General features: G+C 36.9%; 1 protein-coding gene across 1 annotated transcript in view; it reads left to right on the plus strand.

The window, feature by feature from the left end:
• The window catches only part of ATP10A (ATPase phospholipid transporting 10A (putative)), a 142,860-nt gene that overhangs the window by 73,502 nt on the left and 52,461 nt on the right, over window positions 1–16,897 (plus strand). The window contains exons 3-6 of the mRNA XM_026666962.2: window positions 8,263–8,348; window positions 11,813–11,919; window positions 12,023–12,154; window positions 13,581–13,714. Coding sequence (XP_026522747.2) covers window positions 8,263–8,348; window positions 11,813–11,919; window positions 12,023–12,154; window positions 13,581–13,714 — 459 coding nt within the window. The remainder of the gene's footprint in view (window positions 1–8,262; window positions 8,349–11,812; window positions 11,920–12,022; window positions 12,155–13,580; window positions 13,715–16,897) is intronic.

The following is a 16,897-nucleotide window of genomic DNA, read 5'->3' on the forward strand; positions in this document are numbered from 1 at the left end:
TCTGGCCATAGATAAATAAAATAGAAGTATTTCCTGACTTATAACAGTTCATTTAGTGACTATTTGAAGTGACTTGTGACCATTTTTCTTATGGCTTATGACTATTGCAGCATCCCTATGGTCACATGATTTACATTTGGATGCTTGAGAACTGGTTCATATTTATGATAGTTGCAGTATCCCAGGGTCATGTGATCATCTTTTATGACCTTTTAACAAGCAAAGTCAATGAGGAATCCAGATTCACTTATCAATTGTGTTACTAATTTAACAACTGCAGGGATTCACTTAACTGGCAAGAAAAGTCGTAAAATGGGAATATAATTTACTTAACAAATTTTGTCGCTTAGCAACATAAATTCTGGACTCAAGTGTGATCATAAGTCAAGGACTGCCTTATATCACATCTCAAAAAGTCTGTCATTTGAGTTGATAGGCAGATAAATTTGTGATGGAAGAAAGGAAAAAGATACTAAATCATTTCATAATAATTATTTGTTTGAAGTGGTGGCTGTAAACCTGATGTTATTTTATTCTCTTAGTCTTGGCCACCTTTTCTTTAGTAAACACTTATAAACATTCCTTCAGTTAATGAACAAGATCATTGAGTGAGTAAACTTTTGTTTGCTAATCTGTGATAGCAAATCAAAAGCATAGAAGCAATTTGATCTCCATGAGCTTATCTTCATGCTTGCAGAGCAGTTGCAAAAAGCCCTTGGTTGTGCCTTTGTTGACTCACTGATAAGTAAGAATTTCCATCAACAGTGTCAGAGTCTGTAACTGAATGGAATGCTGTGGCTTTTTCCTTTCACAAAGGTGAACATCAAATTTCTGTGGTTGGAGATGGATTGGAAATGATTTTGGCCATTGAATTTGCTCATTTGGAAATAGCTGGTTGAAGTGTTCTAGAGCAAGGGTGTCAAACTTGCAACAACACAGTGTTGTCACGTGACATATCACAACTTTTTTCCCCTTCGTTAAACGGAGGTTGGGCGTGGTGCAAGAGGCATCCACCCCATAGGCCATGAGTTTGACACCCCTGTTCTAGAATAACAAACATATCATAGCCAGACCTGGAGAAAGTGTTGCTTTTGTTGCAAATAACTAAATAAATGACAATTATAGATTTCTTTTTTCAAAAGAAAAGTACATTCTGTTATGCTGCTATGTGAAATGGTAAAATTCCTGATCATTTCCTGCCTCTCTGCGTATCAAACTAATATATGTAAAAGATACATATTCTTGGTCAGCATTTGTTCCTGGGTGAAAGAAAATTTGTTCATAAATTTACAATTGGTGCAGAATTTAATATAGCTACTCTGAGCTGAGATCAACCTCGGTTTGCTGAGTTCAGCAGTTACAAAGTGTTCTGTTTGATTAGCCTGCCGTTTAGCAGATGATTTCTTCCTAAACATTTGTCAAAGCTTTAAAGACATTACATTTTTGTTCCTTAAAAATCTACTAAATGAAAACTGAGAAGAAATAATGCAACCACTAATGTTATGTCTTGTCCTATCTTTTGATAGGGATAAAACCTTTATAAAATTATAAATTGTAAATTTGGAAGATATCTAAAATGTCATGCACTCCATCTTCCAACTCTGGATCTGCAGTGTCCAGTAATTGTAGGATAGCCATTCATTTACTAATTCAGATGGAGGCTTTAGCCAAAATCTGTTTCCCTACATACTCCCTACTATCTTCTTTCCCACTTGGCTTAAAACAGTCAGCATTAGGAAAACACAGACTAACTTTCTCCTATGGAGATAAGACAAAGATGCACCATATGTCTGTGCCCTGGAATTTTTATGGTAGACAGATAATGAATTCTGCTATGATTGGATAGACAATATACATCGCAAGACAGTCTTAAATTTGGCCCCATGGACAAGAAAACCTAAACAATTTCTAACACACCTAAACAACACCCCAAAATCTAGGTAGTTCACCATGGAAACAGAAACAAACAAACAACTACCATTCCTAGATGTTCTAAAATGGGAAAAAAGAAAGATGGCACACTAGGACAGACCATATACCAGAAGAAAACCCACAAAGACCTCAAGCCCAATCCCACCACCAAAGCACAGATAAACTCAGGCTAAAAACTAGAACCAGAACCAAAGAAAGAAAGAAAGAAAGAAAGACTGAACTAGACCCTGAAAAAGTACTGACAGAAAGAAAAAAAAGAAACTTTAAAGCTATGATGCACAAAAACACACTGAAACGTAATAGATTTGACCCAGAAGATGAACAGACCTAGTGGAACAGCTGGATTTCCCTAAAAATTTTAAATGTTGGTTGGGCTCACAATGGATTGTACTACACAGACATCACATCAGGACTGCCTTCAAAACAGACAGAAAAATAGCAGCCATCCTTAGCAACCCCAAAGATAAAATTGACCTGGAAAACCAAGGCATATACGAAGTCCCCTGTGCATCATGCCCGGCCACATACATTGGACAGACCAATAGAAGAATAAGCACCCGCCTGGATGAACACAAAAATGCAGTCAAAAAGCTGGAACACACTTCCTCACTAGTCCAACACATGGAAGCCACAGAGATGACCTTGCATCAACTTCAATGGCACCAAAACCCTGGCCACTATAGAAAACCCTAATCACAGAATCATCAGAGAAGCCATAGAGATTGAAAAAAGACCAGAAAGCATGAATAGAAGAGATGATTCCACCAGGCTGTCAATCATTTGGAAGCCTGCAATCAGATTTACAAGATTCTGCTACTTTAAAGCCAGGCAAACACCTGGGCACAAACAGATCCCCCTGATACCTCCAGCTCAAACACATCCCAACCAGGCACCCAGATGAAACCCAGCTTCCTAACTAATGATAATGCCGTCCATTTACCGAAGCCAAGCTGCACTAAAGACCTCCATTAAAGCAACACAATGGACTGCCAACTCAATCAAGATATTCAAAAAGAGCCAAAAAACAGACATGAAGATGAGCACCAATCAAGCAGAACACAGCAAACTCCGAGACCAATAAACACAGACCAAGACTCCCAACCAATCAGGATGAAGAAAAAACCATTCTGGCACAGCAATAGGCTGCCCAAATTCAAATCTGAAACCACTGTAACATCTGACTCACATATACACAATACATATGATGATGGCAGATGATTCTGCTGATATTATACAACTTTAAAGAACTACAATGCGTGGAAAATACACGAACCAAGCACATACACCATACATGTAAGTACACATACACAAGAAAACATACATATATATATATATATATATATATATATATATATATATATATATATATATATATATATATGTGTGTGTGTGTGTGTGTGTGTGTGTGTGTGTGTGTGTGTGTGTGTGTGACAAGCTTAAAAAAATAGAAGACAGTGAATCCACTGATTTAGCTCTTTTCACAAGAAATAGATTTACTAGATGTTTTGATGGTATTTTTGTGTTGTACCAAAGTTAGAAATTAATTCCAGCTGGTAAGAATAAGGAAATAAAACTCCTCTTGTTTGGAACCAAAAGGAAAGCAAAGTCAGAGTAAGACAGACTTTTCTAAAGAAACATTTCATAAAAGGCAACTAGCTATTACTTAAGTAAAAAATATATAGTTCTGAACTGGCAGGCCACAGATATAAAAATATCTAAGTTTCTCTTTTACATCAGCAAAATGAGAAATTAATTTTATTGTTTATTTGTATCTGACCTTTATCATTTTTTACAAATAACTCGGGACACCAAACATATCCAGTACACCATCCTCCTATTTTTTTTTCCACAACAACAACTCTGTGAGTTGGGTTGGACTGAGAATAACTGGCCCAAAGTTATCCAACTGGTTTTCATGGCGAAGGCAAGACTAGAACCAGTCACCTCCCACTTTCTAGCCTGATGTATAGACAGTAATAGTGATGTAATGCATATAGAAAAGCACCCAGGAGGTGAAATTCAGTATATTCTGAATTTGTTCTGTACAAAGCGAGTGCAAAACAACTGCACATCGTAAGCATTTAAAATATACACACACATACAAACTGATTTGCCGAAGATTCATAATTGGTGTTAGTATGTTGATATTTAAATGTCCACCTCTAAACAAAAGTGATATTTAGGCTCTTATGAAGGCATGCTAGTAAAGCCTGAAAATAGGAAGTAAATAGACATACAAGGCAAATCCCAGCTTGAGCCTAATTAGCTAGGGAATGAAGAATTTTAAATGTTAATTGGGAAAGAATCATTCTACAATATATGTATAACTTACAATGTAGAATTAATGTATCTGAGTTAGCACAAAGCAGTTGGGAAGTACTAATTACGTTTTTCAGAAAGCTTCTGTTAGCGTTCTTTGAATTAATGGTGCATTGATATATCTGGTACCAGATTCCATTGCAGCTTTCTTTGAATTTAAATGTTTAGAAGCTATTTATTGTCAAATGTTGATATTTTCAGTCTTCCTCATTGTTTTCTTTGACAGTCCAGTTTTAGTTTGAGTGTGATTTCAAAGATGTCAAAACAAGACTTTTGTCAGAACAGGTGAAAAAAATTCACCTTTGAAAAAAATTCAATACTGAGTCCTAGCTTCTATTATATCTATATCAAAATGTGTGTGTGTGTGTGTGTGTGTGTGTTCCAGCATAACTCTGGAACGCCTTGAGCAATTTCAACCAGGGGTGGGATTCAAATTTTTTAACAACCGGTTCTGTGGGCGTGGCTTAGTTGGTGGGCATGGCTTGGTGGTCATGTGACTGGCTGGGTGTGGCCAACTCAACATCACTCACATTGAGGCACGCATCTCCTCGCCTGGCCTCTCATGACTGTGGGGATGCTGCAACAGTCGTAAGTGTGAAAAACGGTCATAAGTCACTTTTTTCAGTGCCATTGTAACTTTGAATGGTCACTCCACACAAGCAAAGTACCAGCAAAGGAGGGGGGGAAAACTCCAGAGACGTTCCTGAGACAGGAAGTCTAGTCCTGCCAAGAACGTACTAAGGGTTAACAGAGAGGCAGTTTCTGTGAGCAACACCAGAATATTTCCTTCCTGCTTTCCTTACAGGATTAGGCCAGTAATTTCTTCTAACAACCAGTTCTCCAAACTGCTTAGAATGTTAACAACTGGTTCTAGCGAATAGGTGCGAACTGGTAGAATCCCGCCCCTGATTTCAACCAAACATGGTACACAGAGTACTTACTCTCTGGAAAAAAAATACTGTGGGGGTAAGACCTAACACCTCTCATGATGTGTGTGTGCCTTAAAATGGCTTCTACTGTACAGCACAGTGGAGTTGCCATAATAACAGCTTCACAGTACTCCACAAGGGGGCTCCCTCTAGTAAGGGTGATTGGTTCTTACAAAAAACAAGGGGGCTCCCTCTGGTAAGGGGCCCTCAGCTTCAAGCAAAGAGGGCAAGTTATCAGGGGAGGTGCCTGCTAATACAGATAATCACCTCAAAGGCTGTTCCCTGTATAATTTTTCCAAGGCTGTTGGCCAGAGCAATTAGGTCTCTAATTCTTACCATAGTAGTTGAGGTAACAGGACCAGGCACAAGATGCCTTCAAGGAAACATCAGGTGATTGGCCAAGTGCAATCAAAGGCACACACACATCATGAGAGGTGTTAGGTCTTACCCCCACAGCATTATTATAATGGAACACCAGCGTAGACAAGAAACTCTCAAGGAGAGGAATAGAAGACTTGTGACACTACGCGAGAGAGCTACTACATCTAGAGCAGGGGTGTCCAACCTTTCTAGAGCTTCAGAGACAGTAAAACAGTGTGAGTCCCGACTACAGTATAAGAGAGATAGAGCTGCTACATCTAGACATTCAGAGACAGTACAACACTGTGAGACCTGTGTACACTCTAGGAGAGATAGAGCTGTTTCATCTGCTGCTTCTTTTATAATTTGTATATTCTACTTATACTTTTAAAACCCTGTAAATAAAGTTACTTTGATTTGACACTATAGATATAATTCATTCCTTTTCCTGTCTAATACAGGATTGGGATAAATACATACCCGGGCAACACCGGATTATCAGCTAGTAATATATAAAATGGCTGCATGTGGTGTTCTACTAGTGTACTTTGTGGGAAAATATAAATTATTTATGTGTTTATTAGAATTGTATACTTCCTCGGTGTAAAAGGCAAGATGGTTTACTACTGGGCCCCTTCCCCTAGGATCTCATGTTGCAAAATGTCTTAGCAAGTCAGTACTGGATGTTGAATAAATGTTTACCTCTAATGCAAAGACTATCCTAGGAAAGTCAATGAACTTTATAGATAATACTAAACAAACTCAATTCCCAAGATATTTAGGAGTTTTACTCTGCTTTTTACATAGCTTGTTTTTCATGGAAAAGCATGGGAAAACAACAGTGCTGGCTCTGGCTGCAGGCCTGTCCAATCTAGCAATTTGTCTGCAGGAGGCTGACAAACAGACCTTGTCAGTAAAAGATGTCAACCTAATATGTTGGAAATCCAGAAAGGCTGTTTTGAGTTATTAAGCTAACATTGTTCCTTGGTCAATTATTATCTTTCATTCAGCCTGACCCACCCAGCACGCCCTGGTTGTGTTATGCGTATACATTGTGCCTCCTGTGCATTCTGCCTTGAACTCCAGAATATATTGAAATACCACAATAATAATTAGAGGCAGTAATAACAGCAGTATTGTACCAATGACAGTAAAGCTATTATGGCTAATATTGTTGCTAAGGAAACTTTTTTTCCAAGCTGTTTGTATCTCCACTTCTTTTGGGTAATAATGGGACACAAGAAGGTGAATTAAGTTTTTTTACCTGATCCAAGAGGGTGGAACCAAGAAAAAAGAACTGTGCATGATGGATCAATAATCAGATATTGTGAGACTGTTTATTTTTGAGTATTTTAAATTTTGTTTAAATGTGTATATTTATATGGAAAGAGAGATGAATGTTTTAAATTAATATGCATTTTATTGCAGCTAATATTATCTGATAAGTTTTTATTTTTTGGTAATCCAGTTGAGAGGCTACGCATCTTTAACTATAAGTGTACAAGGAAAATATGTACAGTTCAAAATCCTGTGAATTCAGTGGGGGTGAGCTGTTGCTGTTATAGGTTGATTAAATGCCTTTGATATTACATTGTTTAGTTACCTTGGGCTGCCTGTATATATTGCAATTCATGTAGTATCTGAACCTCTAGAAGTATTAGTGAAGCAGGCCTGCCCTTTGTTCGATCAGTAGAAAAGCCACTTCAAATGCAACTTTCTTTTTTTGGGTTTGTGCACAGGTTTGCCTCCTGAGTGAAGGGAGGGGCAGAGCTATCAGTGAATTGAACGCCATCCTCAGCCAATTCATCTTGCTAACCGTAGAATAAATTATCTAGTCCCAAGTTTATTACTAATTAATTAATCTTTTTTGAGCAGTCAATGTATAAAGCAGGATCCTTTTCTTAAACTTCCCCCTGATAAACCCGATTTTTAAAAAAAATCCATATTTTTATTCGGTTGGAAAGATGAGGCAGGAGCAGAAATTAATACTGGAAGCCACTATTGCCTGCATTTTTCCCTCTTAATTATTGTACTTTTTTGCTGATTATGATATCTTTTTGGTCTGTTGCCATGAAGTTAATAAATAAATACATAAACGAAATCACCATTCTGGAAGTACAGATAATGCATATCTACAAACTATTTTTTGAGTCTCAAATAAGCCTACAGCATCTGCTCTAGAATAACTCATCTTCCTTAGCCACCACTACCATATTAAAAAAGCACCCAGTCTGAGTGTAGCAAAGAGGCTACAGATAAGGTTCTCATATTCTTTCAAGCTCCCAGAGATATAAGTGGATACCAGAGGTGGTATTCAGTGGGTTCTGGCCAGTTCTGGAGAACCGGTAGCGGAAATTTTGAGTAGTTCGGGGAACCAGCTGGGTCTTCTTTTATTGCCTGCGGGGGAGAATGGAGCTGGAAAGCAGGTTACTGGGGTGGGGTGGGAATGGAGATTTTACAGTATCCTTACCGCCATGCCCACCAAACCACACCACACCACACGCACCAAGCCACGCCCACAGAACCGGTAGTAAAAAAAATTGAATCCCACCACTGGTGGATACCTAAGTAGACATTACTTATTGTGGGGGGAAACTTGGGAATCTCAACTGGGCCCCACAGTAGGACAAATAGAGAAATAGATTCCTCAAACAAGCAATCACACTTGTCATCTGTGGGTGACACTGACATATAAAATAATCCTTTATGTTATTTATTGCAGGACTCTGAATTTGATCCCATGAAATTTACCAGCACCATTGAGTGTGAAGAACCCAACAATGATATACGTAGGTTTCGAGGCTTCATGTGAGTATAATTTACTATTTCATCTGTAGTTTTGATTTACTTAAGGTGGAATTGCCCTACTATAACACAGTGTTGGATATTTTTTAAAATATCTACTAAAACCTATTTGCTAATTTAAATGAAAATACTTAAATTTTTACACACACACCCAATTATAATGTATCTTGGTGTTCATTGCTAGGAAAGGATGCAAATAATAATACAGAATAATAGAATTGGAGATCTTCTAGTACAACCCCCTTCTTAGGCAGGAAATCCTATACCATTTCAGGCAAGTGGCTGTCCAATCTCTTCTTAAAGACTTCCAGTGTTTGGGGCACCCACAACTTCTGCAGGTAAGTTCTTCCAGTGATTAATTGTTCTGTCGTGACATTTCTCCTTAGTTTTAGGTTGCTTCTCTCCTTGATTGGTTTCCATCCATGGTTTCTTATCTTGCCTTCTGGTGCTTTGGAGCCTCCCCTTCTTCTTTGTGGGAGCCCCTTAGATATTGGAACACTGCTATTATGAGTGGTAACAGTGACATAATGACTTAATAATAGTTCAATGAATCTTTTTAAATATCTGTAAATATGAAGGACAGTTGTAGGATTTGGGTTTGGCTTATCTAGAGAAAAGAAGAACTGGAGTGACATGATCGCAACATTCCAGTATTTAAAGGGCTGCCACAAAGAAGAGGGGGTCAACTTATTTTCCAAAGCAGCAGAAGGCAGGACAAGAAACAATGGATAGAAACTAATCAAGGAGAGAAGCAATCTGGACTTGTAAGAAGAAACGTCCTAACACTGAGGACAATTAACCAGTGGAACAGCTTGCCTTCAGAAGTTATGGTTGCTTCACAGGGATGGGATTCTACCAGTTTGCACCTATTTGCTACAACCGGTTGTTAACATTCTAAGCAGTTCGGAGAAGCGGTTGTTAGAAGAAATTACTGGCCTAATCCTGTAAGGAAGGCAGGAAGGAAATATTCTGGTGTTGCTTACAGAAACTGTAACCTCTCTGTTAACCCTTATTACATTCATGGCAGGACTAGACTTCCTGTCTCTGGAACTTCTCTGAAGGTTTTTTCCCCCTCCTTTGCTGGTACTTTGCTTGTGTGGGTGACCATTCAAAATTACAATGGCACTGAAAAAAGTGACATGACCATTTTTCACACTTACGACTTTTGCAGCATCCCCACAGTCACGAGAGGACAGGTGAGGAGATGCGTGCCTCGATGTGAGCGATAGTGAGTTGGCCACACCCAGCCAGTCACATGACTGCCAAGCCATGCCCACCAACTAAGCCACGCCCACAGAACCAGTTGTTTAAAAATTTGAATCCCACCCCTGTTGCTTCATCACTGGAGTCACTTGTCTGAAATAGTATAGGATTTCCTGCTTGAGCAAGGAGTTCCAGCTCTTATTCTGATTGATAATCAGTTTTCTATTTTAATGTCTCTTTTTTTCTCTTCGTTTTCTCATTCTCTTGCTTATATAACTTTCATGATTAAAAAAGCACATTCTGCAGACACAATGCTACAGTATCTGCCATCTCTGAACAAAAAGTATAGGGGCAAAATCCATCCTATGCCAGTCAAGCATTTAGGACATGGAGGTCACCACCAGCAGCCTTGTTTCTTCAGTTTCACAAGCTACCATGAGCTTTTAGGCAATGATTTAGGCTTCTGTAAACATTGTTTTGAGTGATAAATTGTTCTGGTACTTATGAACTTTAAGGATTATTGAACCTTGCAATCATTATGTAAGATAAAAAGCCTTTAGCAGACCAATGTAAGAACTAGCCTGTAAGAGAATTGGGCCACAATCTTACCCTTTCTTTCTTTTTCTTACCTGCTGTACTATTATATTTTTATGATTGCACCTTCTTGGGGGAAAGGGAAGACTTTATAAGTACATACATTATTATGGGGAAAAAGCAATAATAGATTTTTTTAAGCAGGAGTACATTGAATTCTTAAAAACTAAATGAATTATGAGCTGCTGCAATGTGTGATGCATCATCAGTTTGGCTGTTGTTCCTGAGATGATGTCTCAATAAATAATGCCGACATCTCTAGCATCAGAGTGGCTTTCTATCATTTTCCTTGATCCATATGATTGTCAGAAAACTATTGCCCTCTTTCAGGTTACTTTGTTCTAAGCTATATTCTCTGGCCTCGTATCGCTCTCAAAAGGTCCCCTCTAAAGGTCTTCACCCAATTTCAGCAGCAAAACACAGGCTTTCAGTGGGTCACATTTTTCTGGTTTCCCAAAAGGAACTATGAAAATGTCCTCACAAAACCTCAGCAAAAGATCATCCCCTATCTGTTCAAATGAAGTCAGTGCTTCTCTAGCTATGCTGTTGGCTCCCAAACTCTTCTATAGCTAGCCAATATTCTGTAAATGTTGATTGTGATTTTGTTAACAGTACACACTTTGATATGATTCAGGACTTCCTTCTAGCACAGCAATTCTTAGCCACAAAAGCAGTCACATCTCTTTATATTTTCAGATTCATACAGAAGTCTCAAAAAGGCACTCTGTTTTAGTGAACAGAGAAGAAGAACTGCAGCCCAACACGTCCTAATGTTTAGTTTGTCTTTCAGTCTTTACTTGTTAGGAGTTAACTCTTTACATTGCTTTGAGCTTCCTTTTATCTTTATCTTACAAGGTCCTTCAAATATTTAAATATTATTTAGAGCAATTCAAAAATAAATCGTATTTCCTAATAATATGTGAAATAGTGTGGTCATGGATACAATACAGGTAGTCCTTAACTTACAACTTTTTGTTTACTGACCATTTGAAGTTACAACATCAGTGAAAAAAGTGACTTATGACCATTTTTCACAGCATTTCATAGCATTCCCATAGTCTGTGATTAAAATTTGGATGCTTGGCAACTGATTCGTATTTATGACAGTTGCAATGTCCTGGATTGATCTGATCACCTTTTGCAACCTTCTGACAAATAAAGTCGATGGGGAAGCCAGATTCACTTAACCATTTTTTTTTTTTACTAACAACAGCTGCAGTGATTCACTTAATAGTTGTTGCAAGAAAAGTTGTACATTGGGGCAAAATTCACTTAACAACTGTCTCCCTTAACATAAAATTTGGGCTTAATTCTAGTTGTAAGTCAAGGACTACCTGTAGTACATAAAACTCTTAAATATGGTTTTTTTTCCTCTTGCATTTAAAAGTTTAAGCCAATAGTTCGATAAATTACTCAAATAATCTATTTGTTTCACAATTCTGAAAGAGAAAATATTGTACTGATGTTTTGTGAAATACCATGATATAATACTCTGAAATAAGTCTTCCGTTATGGAAAGTCAGTGTGGCTAAATATAAAACTGTCAAATTCAGCCTTTCTAGCTTCCTATAAATTGCTTAAACTTAATATATCTTTCTCCCAATCTTTTTAAATTATTACACATTATTTATAAATAAATTATTATCTCCTTCCTTCTTCCTTTTTGGCAGTGTGCATAAGAATGGGAAAAAAGTTCCATTATGTAAAGAAAATCTTTTGTTACGAGGATGCACTGTTAGAAATACAGAAGAAGTCTCTGGAATCGTGATCTATGCAGGTAAAGTATGGCTGTTATCTTTGTACTTATTATACATTTTCCCTCCCTTCATTTTTAATTCCATTTATACATTCTATCATGTAATCAAGTTGTTGTTTTTCAGGTCATGAGACAAAAGCCTTGTTAAATAACAGTGGACCACGTTACAAACGTAGTAAGCTTGAAAGGCAAATGAATTGTGATGTTCTTTGGTGTGTCCTCATACTTTTTGCAATGTGTTTATTTACTGCTATTGGTAAGTTCATTTAACTTTTATTTATGGACTGAGCTCAGAAAAACACAGCTCAGAAAAATCAAAATGAAAATACAGATAAATAAATATTTTAAAACAATCTCTTGGCTTAATTAAATGTTGAAGGCCTACTTCTGATGGACTGAATTAAATGTCCCAGAAGGAAGACTTCTTTCTTTCAAATATATATTTCATATTCTTAGCCACTTAGAAAGTGCTGAAAGTGATGTCTGACATATTAAATAGCAACAGTACAATCCCAATCTTGTTATATTTTGTAAACCAACCAATCCTGCTTTGTGAAGCATAAATTCAAACATAACTACAAAGCAAAAGCAACAGAATGAAGGCAGAATTAGGATCAATTTCCTAATGTTGTTACAAACCTTTTAATGCATTCAGTTTTTTTCTGGTTTAGATTAAAATTTAAACTGAAAGAATTGCCAGATTTTTCTTCTCTTGTCATACATGTAAACAGTGCACTAATCCTACACATCATTCCCAGGAACTCCAATCGTTCGAACACTACCAGAATAATTCAAATATAGGAACAACAGCCATACAAATTAAGCAGAATAATAGTGGGTTTTCTCCTATAGCTCACGATATTATATTTAGCTTGTCACTGGATTTTAAAACATATGTTTCATCGTTTCTCCCTCAAACACACTCACATGGATGCTTGTGCAACATGATATCAACTATGTAAGATCAATAATAATGTTCTTCTGACTCAGTGTTGTCTACACTAGCTACAGGCAGCAGGTTTTTGCATCCTTCAAGATTCTATGAACCTTGTACACACAAAGCATGTTTTATCTAACAATGATATAGTCTTTTCCTAAAAGAGAAAGTCATTACCCTCTCTAATAAGGAAACTATCACATCAGGTAGTCCTCGATTTACAACAGTTCTTTTAATGACAGGTCAAAGTTACAATGGCACTGCAAAATGTGACTTATGACCATTTTTCACAGTAACAACCTTTGTAGCATCCACCAATTGTGGTTATAAGTCGAAGACGACCTGTATTATATCAAAGCATCTAGTTTACAAATGCTTACATCAGGTGTGTAAAATCTGGATCCATTGGCCATGACTGAATCTGTGGAGGTTGATGAAGGACACCAAATTATCTGAACTTGGTTAACACTGACTAGCTGTCTGAGTTTCAGAAAAGAGTCTTTCCTTTTATTATCTGAAAATGTCAATGATAAAATATTTGGTCGTCTGTATGCAAATTGTATGGTTGTCACTGAACCATTATATTCCAAAGTGACTTTGAATGTATACTCCTAAAATAATCTAGTCTTACAAATTAGGAAAGATCATGAAAGTGTTGTCTCAGAAGACAGAAAACATATCTGTTAAATGTGTTTACTTTTCCATTGTTTAATCTGTGTTTTAATCTCTCCCTTCTCTCCTGCAGGGCATGGAATTTGGATCTGGCAGTATGATGACAAAAAGAAACCTGCCTTTGATGTCCCAGCACCTGATGGAAACTATTGGCCTCCAGCTCAAGCTGCGGTTTATTTATTTTTGACAATGATTATAGTTCTTCAGGTAACAATGGAGCATAATACTGAAATAACATAGATGTTTCTGCCAAACCATTTGTGATAAGTCATCGATTAAAAAAATAAGGAGAGGTATAATTAATGTGGATGAATAATGTTTCATTCTAATGTACACTTGCCTGGAATTAAGTAACACTGAACATTGTGAAGCTTATTTTTGGGTAGAAAGTAATAGAATTGCTATTTAACATGTAGATATACTGATATATTCACATACTACTACATACTTCATAGAACTCAAATCAGATTCCACTTAACAAAAACATTTATGGCATATGGCATTAAAGGAATAGTTTCTCCTACTGAATTTTAGCCTAGATCTTACTGCACAGAAAAATGATTCTCAGTAGTTGTGCTAGAAACATTAACCAACTTAATCAGCCCAGTAGATAGCAGTTTGGTTTAAATTGATTCATTACAATCATAAACACCAGAATAGTATGGTTGCTTTCAAGAAAAGATAAAATTATTTCTCATAAATACTATTCACAATATCAGAAGCTTATCTCTAAAATCCTTAAAAATCAGTTCACTACAAACTAGACCATATCAATTTTCCTTTACCAGCCCCAACCTATGGAGCAAGTGATAGTGAAAAACCTAAACTCACTATTGGAAACCTTAGTGTTAGGTCCTTGCAGGCCTCATAGCTCAATTGCAACCAAACTCTGACTATCTCTGTAGAAGGAAGATTGTAAAAGAACATGTGTTTGATTTCACATTCCCTGATCCGTAGAATAAATACATTATAATATAATAATACTCCTAAAGGGAGAATTTTTTACTTAGACCAATATAAGAATCCAGCAATATTTCCTTGCAAGTGTTTGAAAGGAGAAAGATGACAGTAAATCTGTTCTTTCAGATCTCTATGTAGGAATGGCTATGAGACCGTTTTTTGTAGGCCATCTCACTTTCATTGTTTGATATCTCTGCTGGCATTTTCAAGACCTAATATAAATACAGAGTGTGTTGGTTAAGGCATCAGGCTAGAAACCAAGAAATTGTGAATTCTAGTTCCCCCTTAGGCATAAAGCCAGCTGAGATCAGGCGTTCTCTCTCAGCCCTAACATACAAATATGTTCTGGCAATTTAAGCAGACACAAAAATGAAATCCTTTGGCAGGCAGCTCTTCCAAGATACAGGATGTGGAGTGATTTGGGAGTTGTGGGCTGAAAATCCTGCAGGGAAGATTTTCAGCTCCTGAGCACAGCCTGAGTCCAACTTCACATTTTTTTCTACCATCCTGAATCACCCCACACTTCTTACCTGAAAGTGTTTAATGACCCACAAGATTTGCTTAATAATTACAGCCTGAAATCTCAGGATTGCGGTCATTGAGTGAAGCAGTGACATGATGTCTTGCTTAACAACTGCTCAGCGACCAAGATTCCAATCCCAATTGTGATCCCAAGTCAAGAACTACCTATTTACAGTAGGTTAATGTAAGGTAACGCCCTGGAACTCTGTTGAAAGGAACCTTCGTTAAATTACTGCACTAGAGATAAATCTATGAACTGCAAAGGTAGAATAACAATTTGGACTTTGCTATTTTTAGAGTATGTAGCAAGTAACCGGAATTCCATAAAGCAGCTAAGATAATATGTTTTATATAATGTTCACTGATATTTGAGCAAAGATCAGACTACCATAAAAACAATAAAACAAAACAAAAAATAAGACAAATGTATCACAATCCACCTAGGAAAGTACACATTAATAAAATATGACCTAAATTTAAGTAAAAGACTCTTCTGTTCTCCCAGGGAATCAAAACAAATGCTAAATAAAATCCACAATAATCTCTAAAAATTGCAGTAGAGAAGTACACACTCTAGATAGTTTTAACCTTCCCAAAATCATAAGCATATATGCTCAGACACAGGAATGTTATTATACCTACCATTTAAAAGGTCTGAAAGTATTCCTGAATAAAAAAAAAATGCTTACAGTGAGTGTGGGGAGGTTTAATGTGCTTGAGTAGTTTTACTGGTTCCCATATATTCTTACCAAAGTGTATTATATGCTGTATTAAGAAGCCAATTTCAGCTTCAGGTCTATGTCTTCTAGCCTGTGATAGATAATCCTTTTAGCCTGATCATAGCCAACAGAAATAAGATATTATTTGGCTAATCCGATGGGATTTAATTTATTGTCCCCTTATGAAGCCGACAATGAAAAATAGCCCCCTGCTGGAGTCAATAGTGCCAGGCCCAATGGGGAAAATTTAATTTCATCCAGTACTGCATTAGGAAGGTCTGAACCCTCTTTATCCAAACGAAAGAAATCCTGCCTCGAGTCCAAGAACTGCCTTAGGGATGCTTTTAGAAGCAGAGAGGATGGAGCTGAGAAATTTAGGCTTTATGACCTCTTTAGGGTTTTCTTTTTTAAAAAATCTGTGGTATACAAAATCTGGTTTGGAGTTTTGGCCTCAAAAAATTTAAGGGCCACAAGTTTTTTTTAAAAAAACCTATCCTCTAGTTTTAAAAAGAACTCTTCAGTTAGTCATTTAGATGCTGCTTGCTTGATGTATTTATAATGACTTTTCCTAGATCTCGTGGCATAAAATATTGTTCTATGGTATTGAAAGAAAGAGAGTGATTTTATGCTATTTCCACCCACAATCCTTCTGTGCTGTTTCAGCTGCTAGGAATGCCATTTATTTGGACTTCTGGCAGTTTAATGATCAATTTTTGGAACTCACAGAAGTGAGTAATAGTCTTCAATGCTCTTCAATCAAAGTATAAGAGATAACCCCATGTCATTGGCATAAAGGAGTATCGTGCACTGTCAATTTTAGGAACATGTACTTCCAAGCATTCTAAGGCTTCTACCATATCATTAATATAAATATGTACAAGGCCAGGCTAAAATGCACTTCTTTTTCAATTGCACACTCTTTTTTAGTACTCTGTGGGGTCTCACTTGGAGCAATGGTTAAAAACATCAGATGCCTACTGATAGTAGTAGGTCTTTTCCCACAATAAAGTTCAAGATATCAAATAAAATACAATTTTAAAATCAAGGAAGATCATATAAAAAGTTTTAATTTTATAGATTGGATTATGTTGTTGCAAACATTGTATTTATTGGATGGTACAATACAAAAATGAGATCCACCATCAAGCTCCCTGTCTGAAATCCCACTTGTTCCAATGGTTTTTTCCCC

Source organism: Notechis scutatus, chromosome 5 (assembly GCF_049901735.1).
Source record: "Notechis scutatus isolate UNSWTSFEM ecotype Mainland chromosome 5, rNotScu1.2, whole genome shotgun sequence".
NCBI lineage: Eukaryota > Metazoa > Chordata > Lepidosauria > Squamata > Elapidae > Notechis > Notechis scutatus.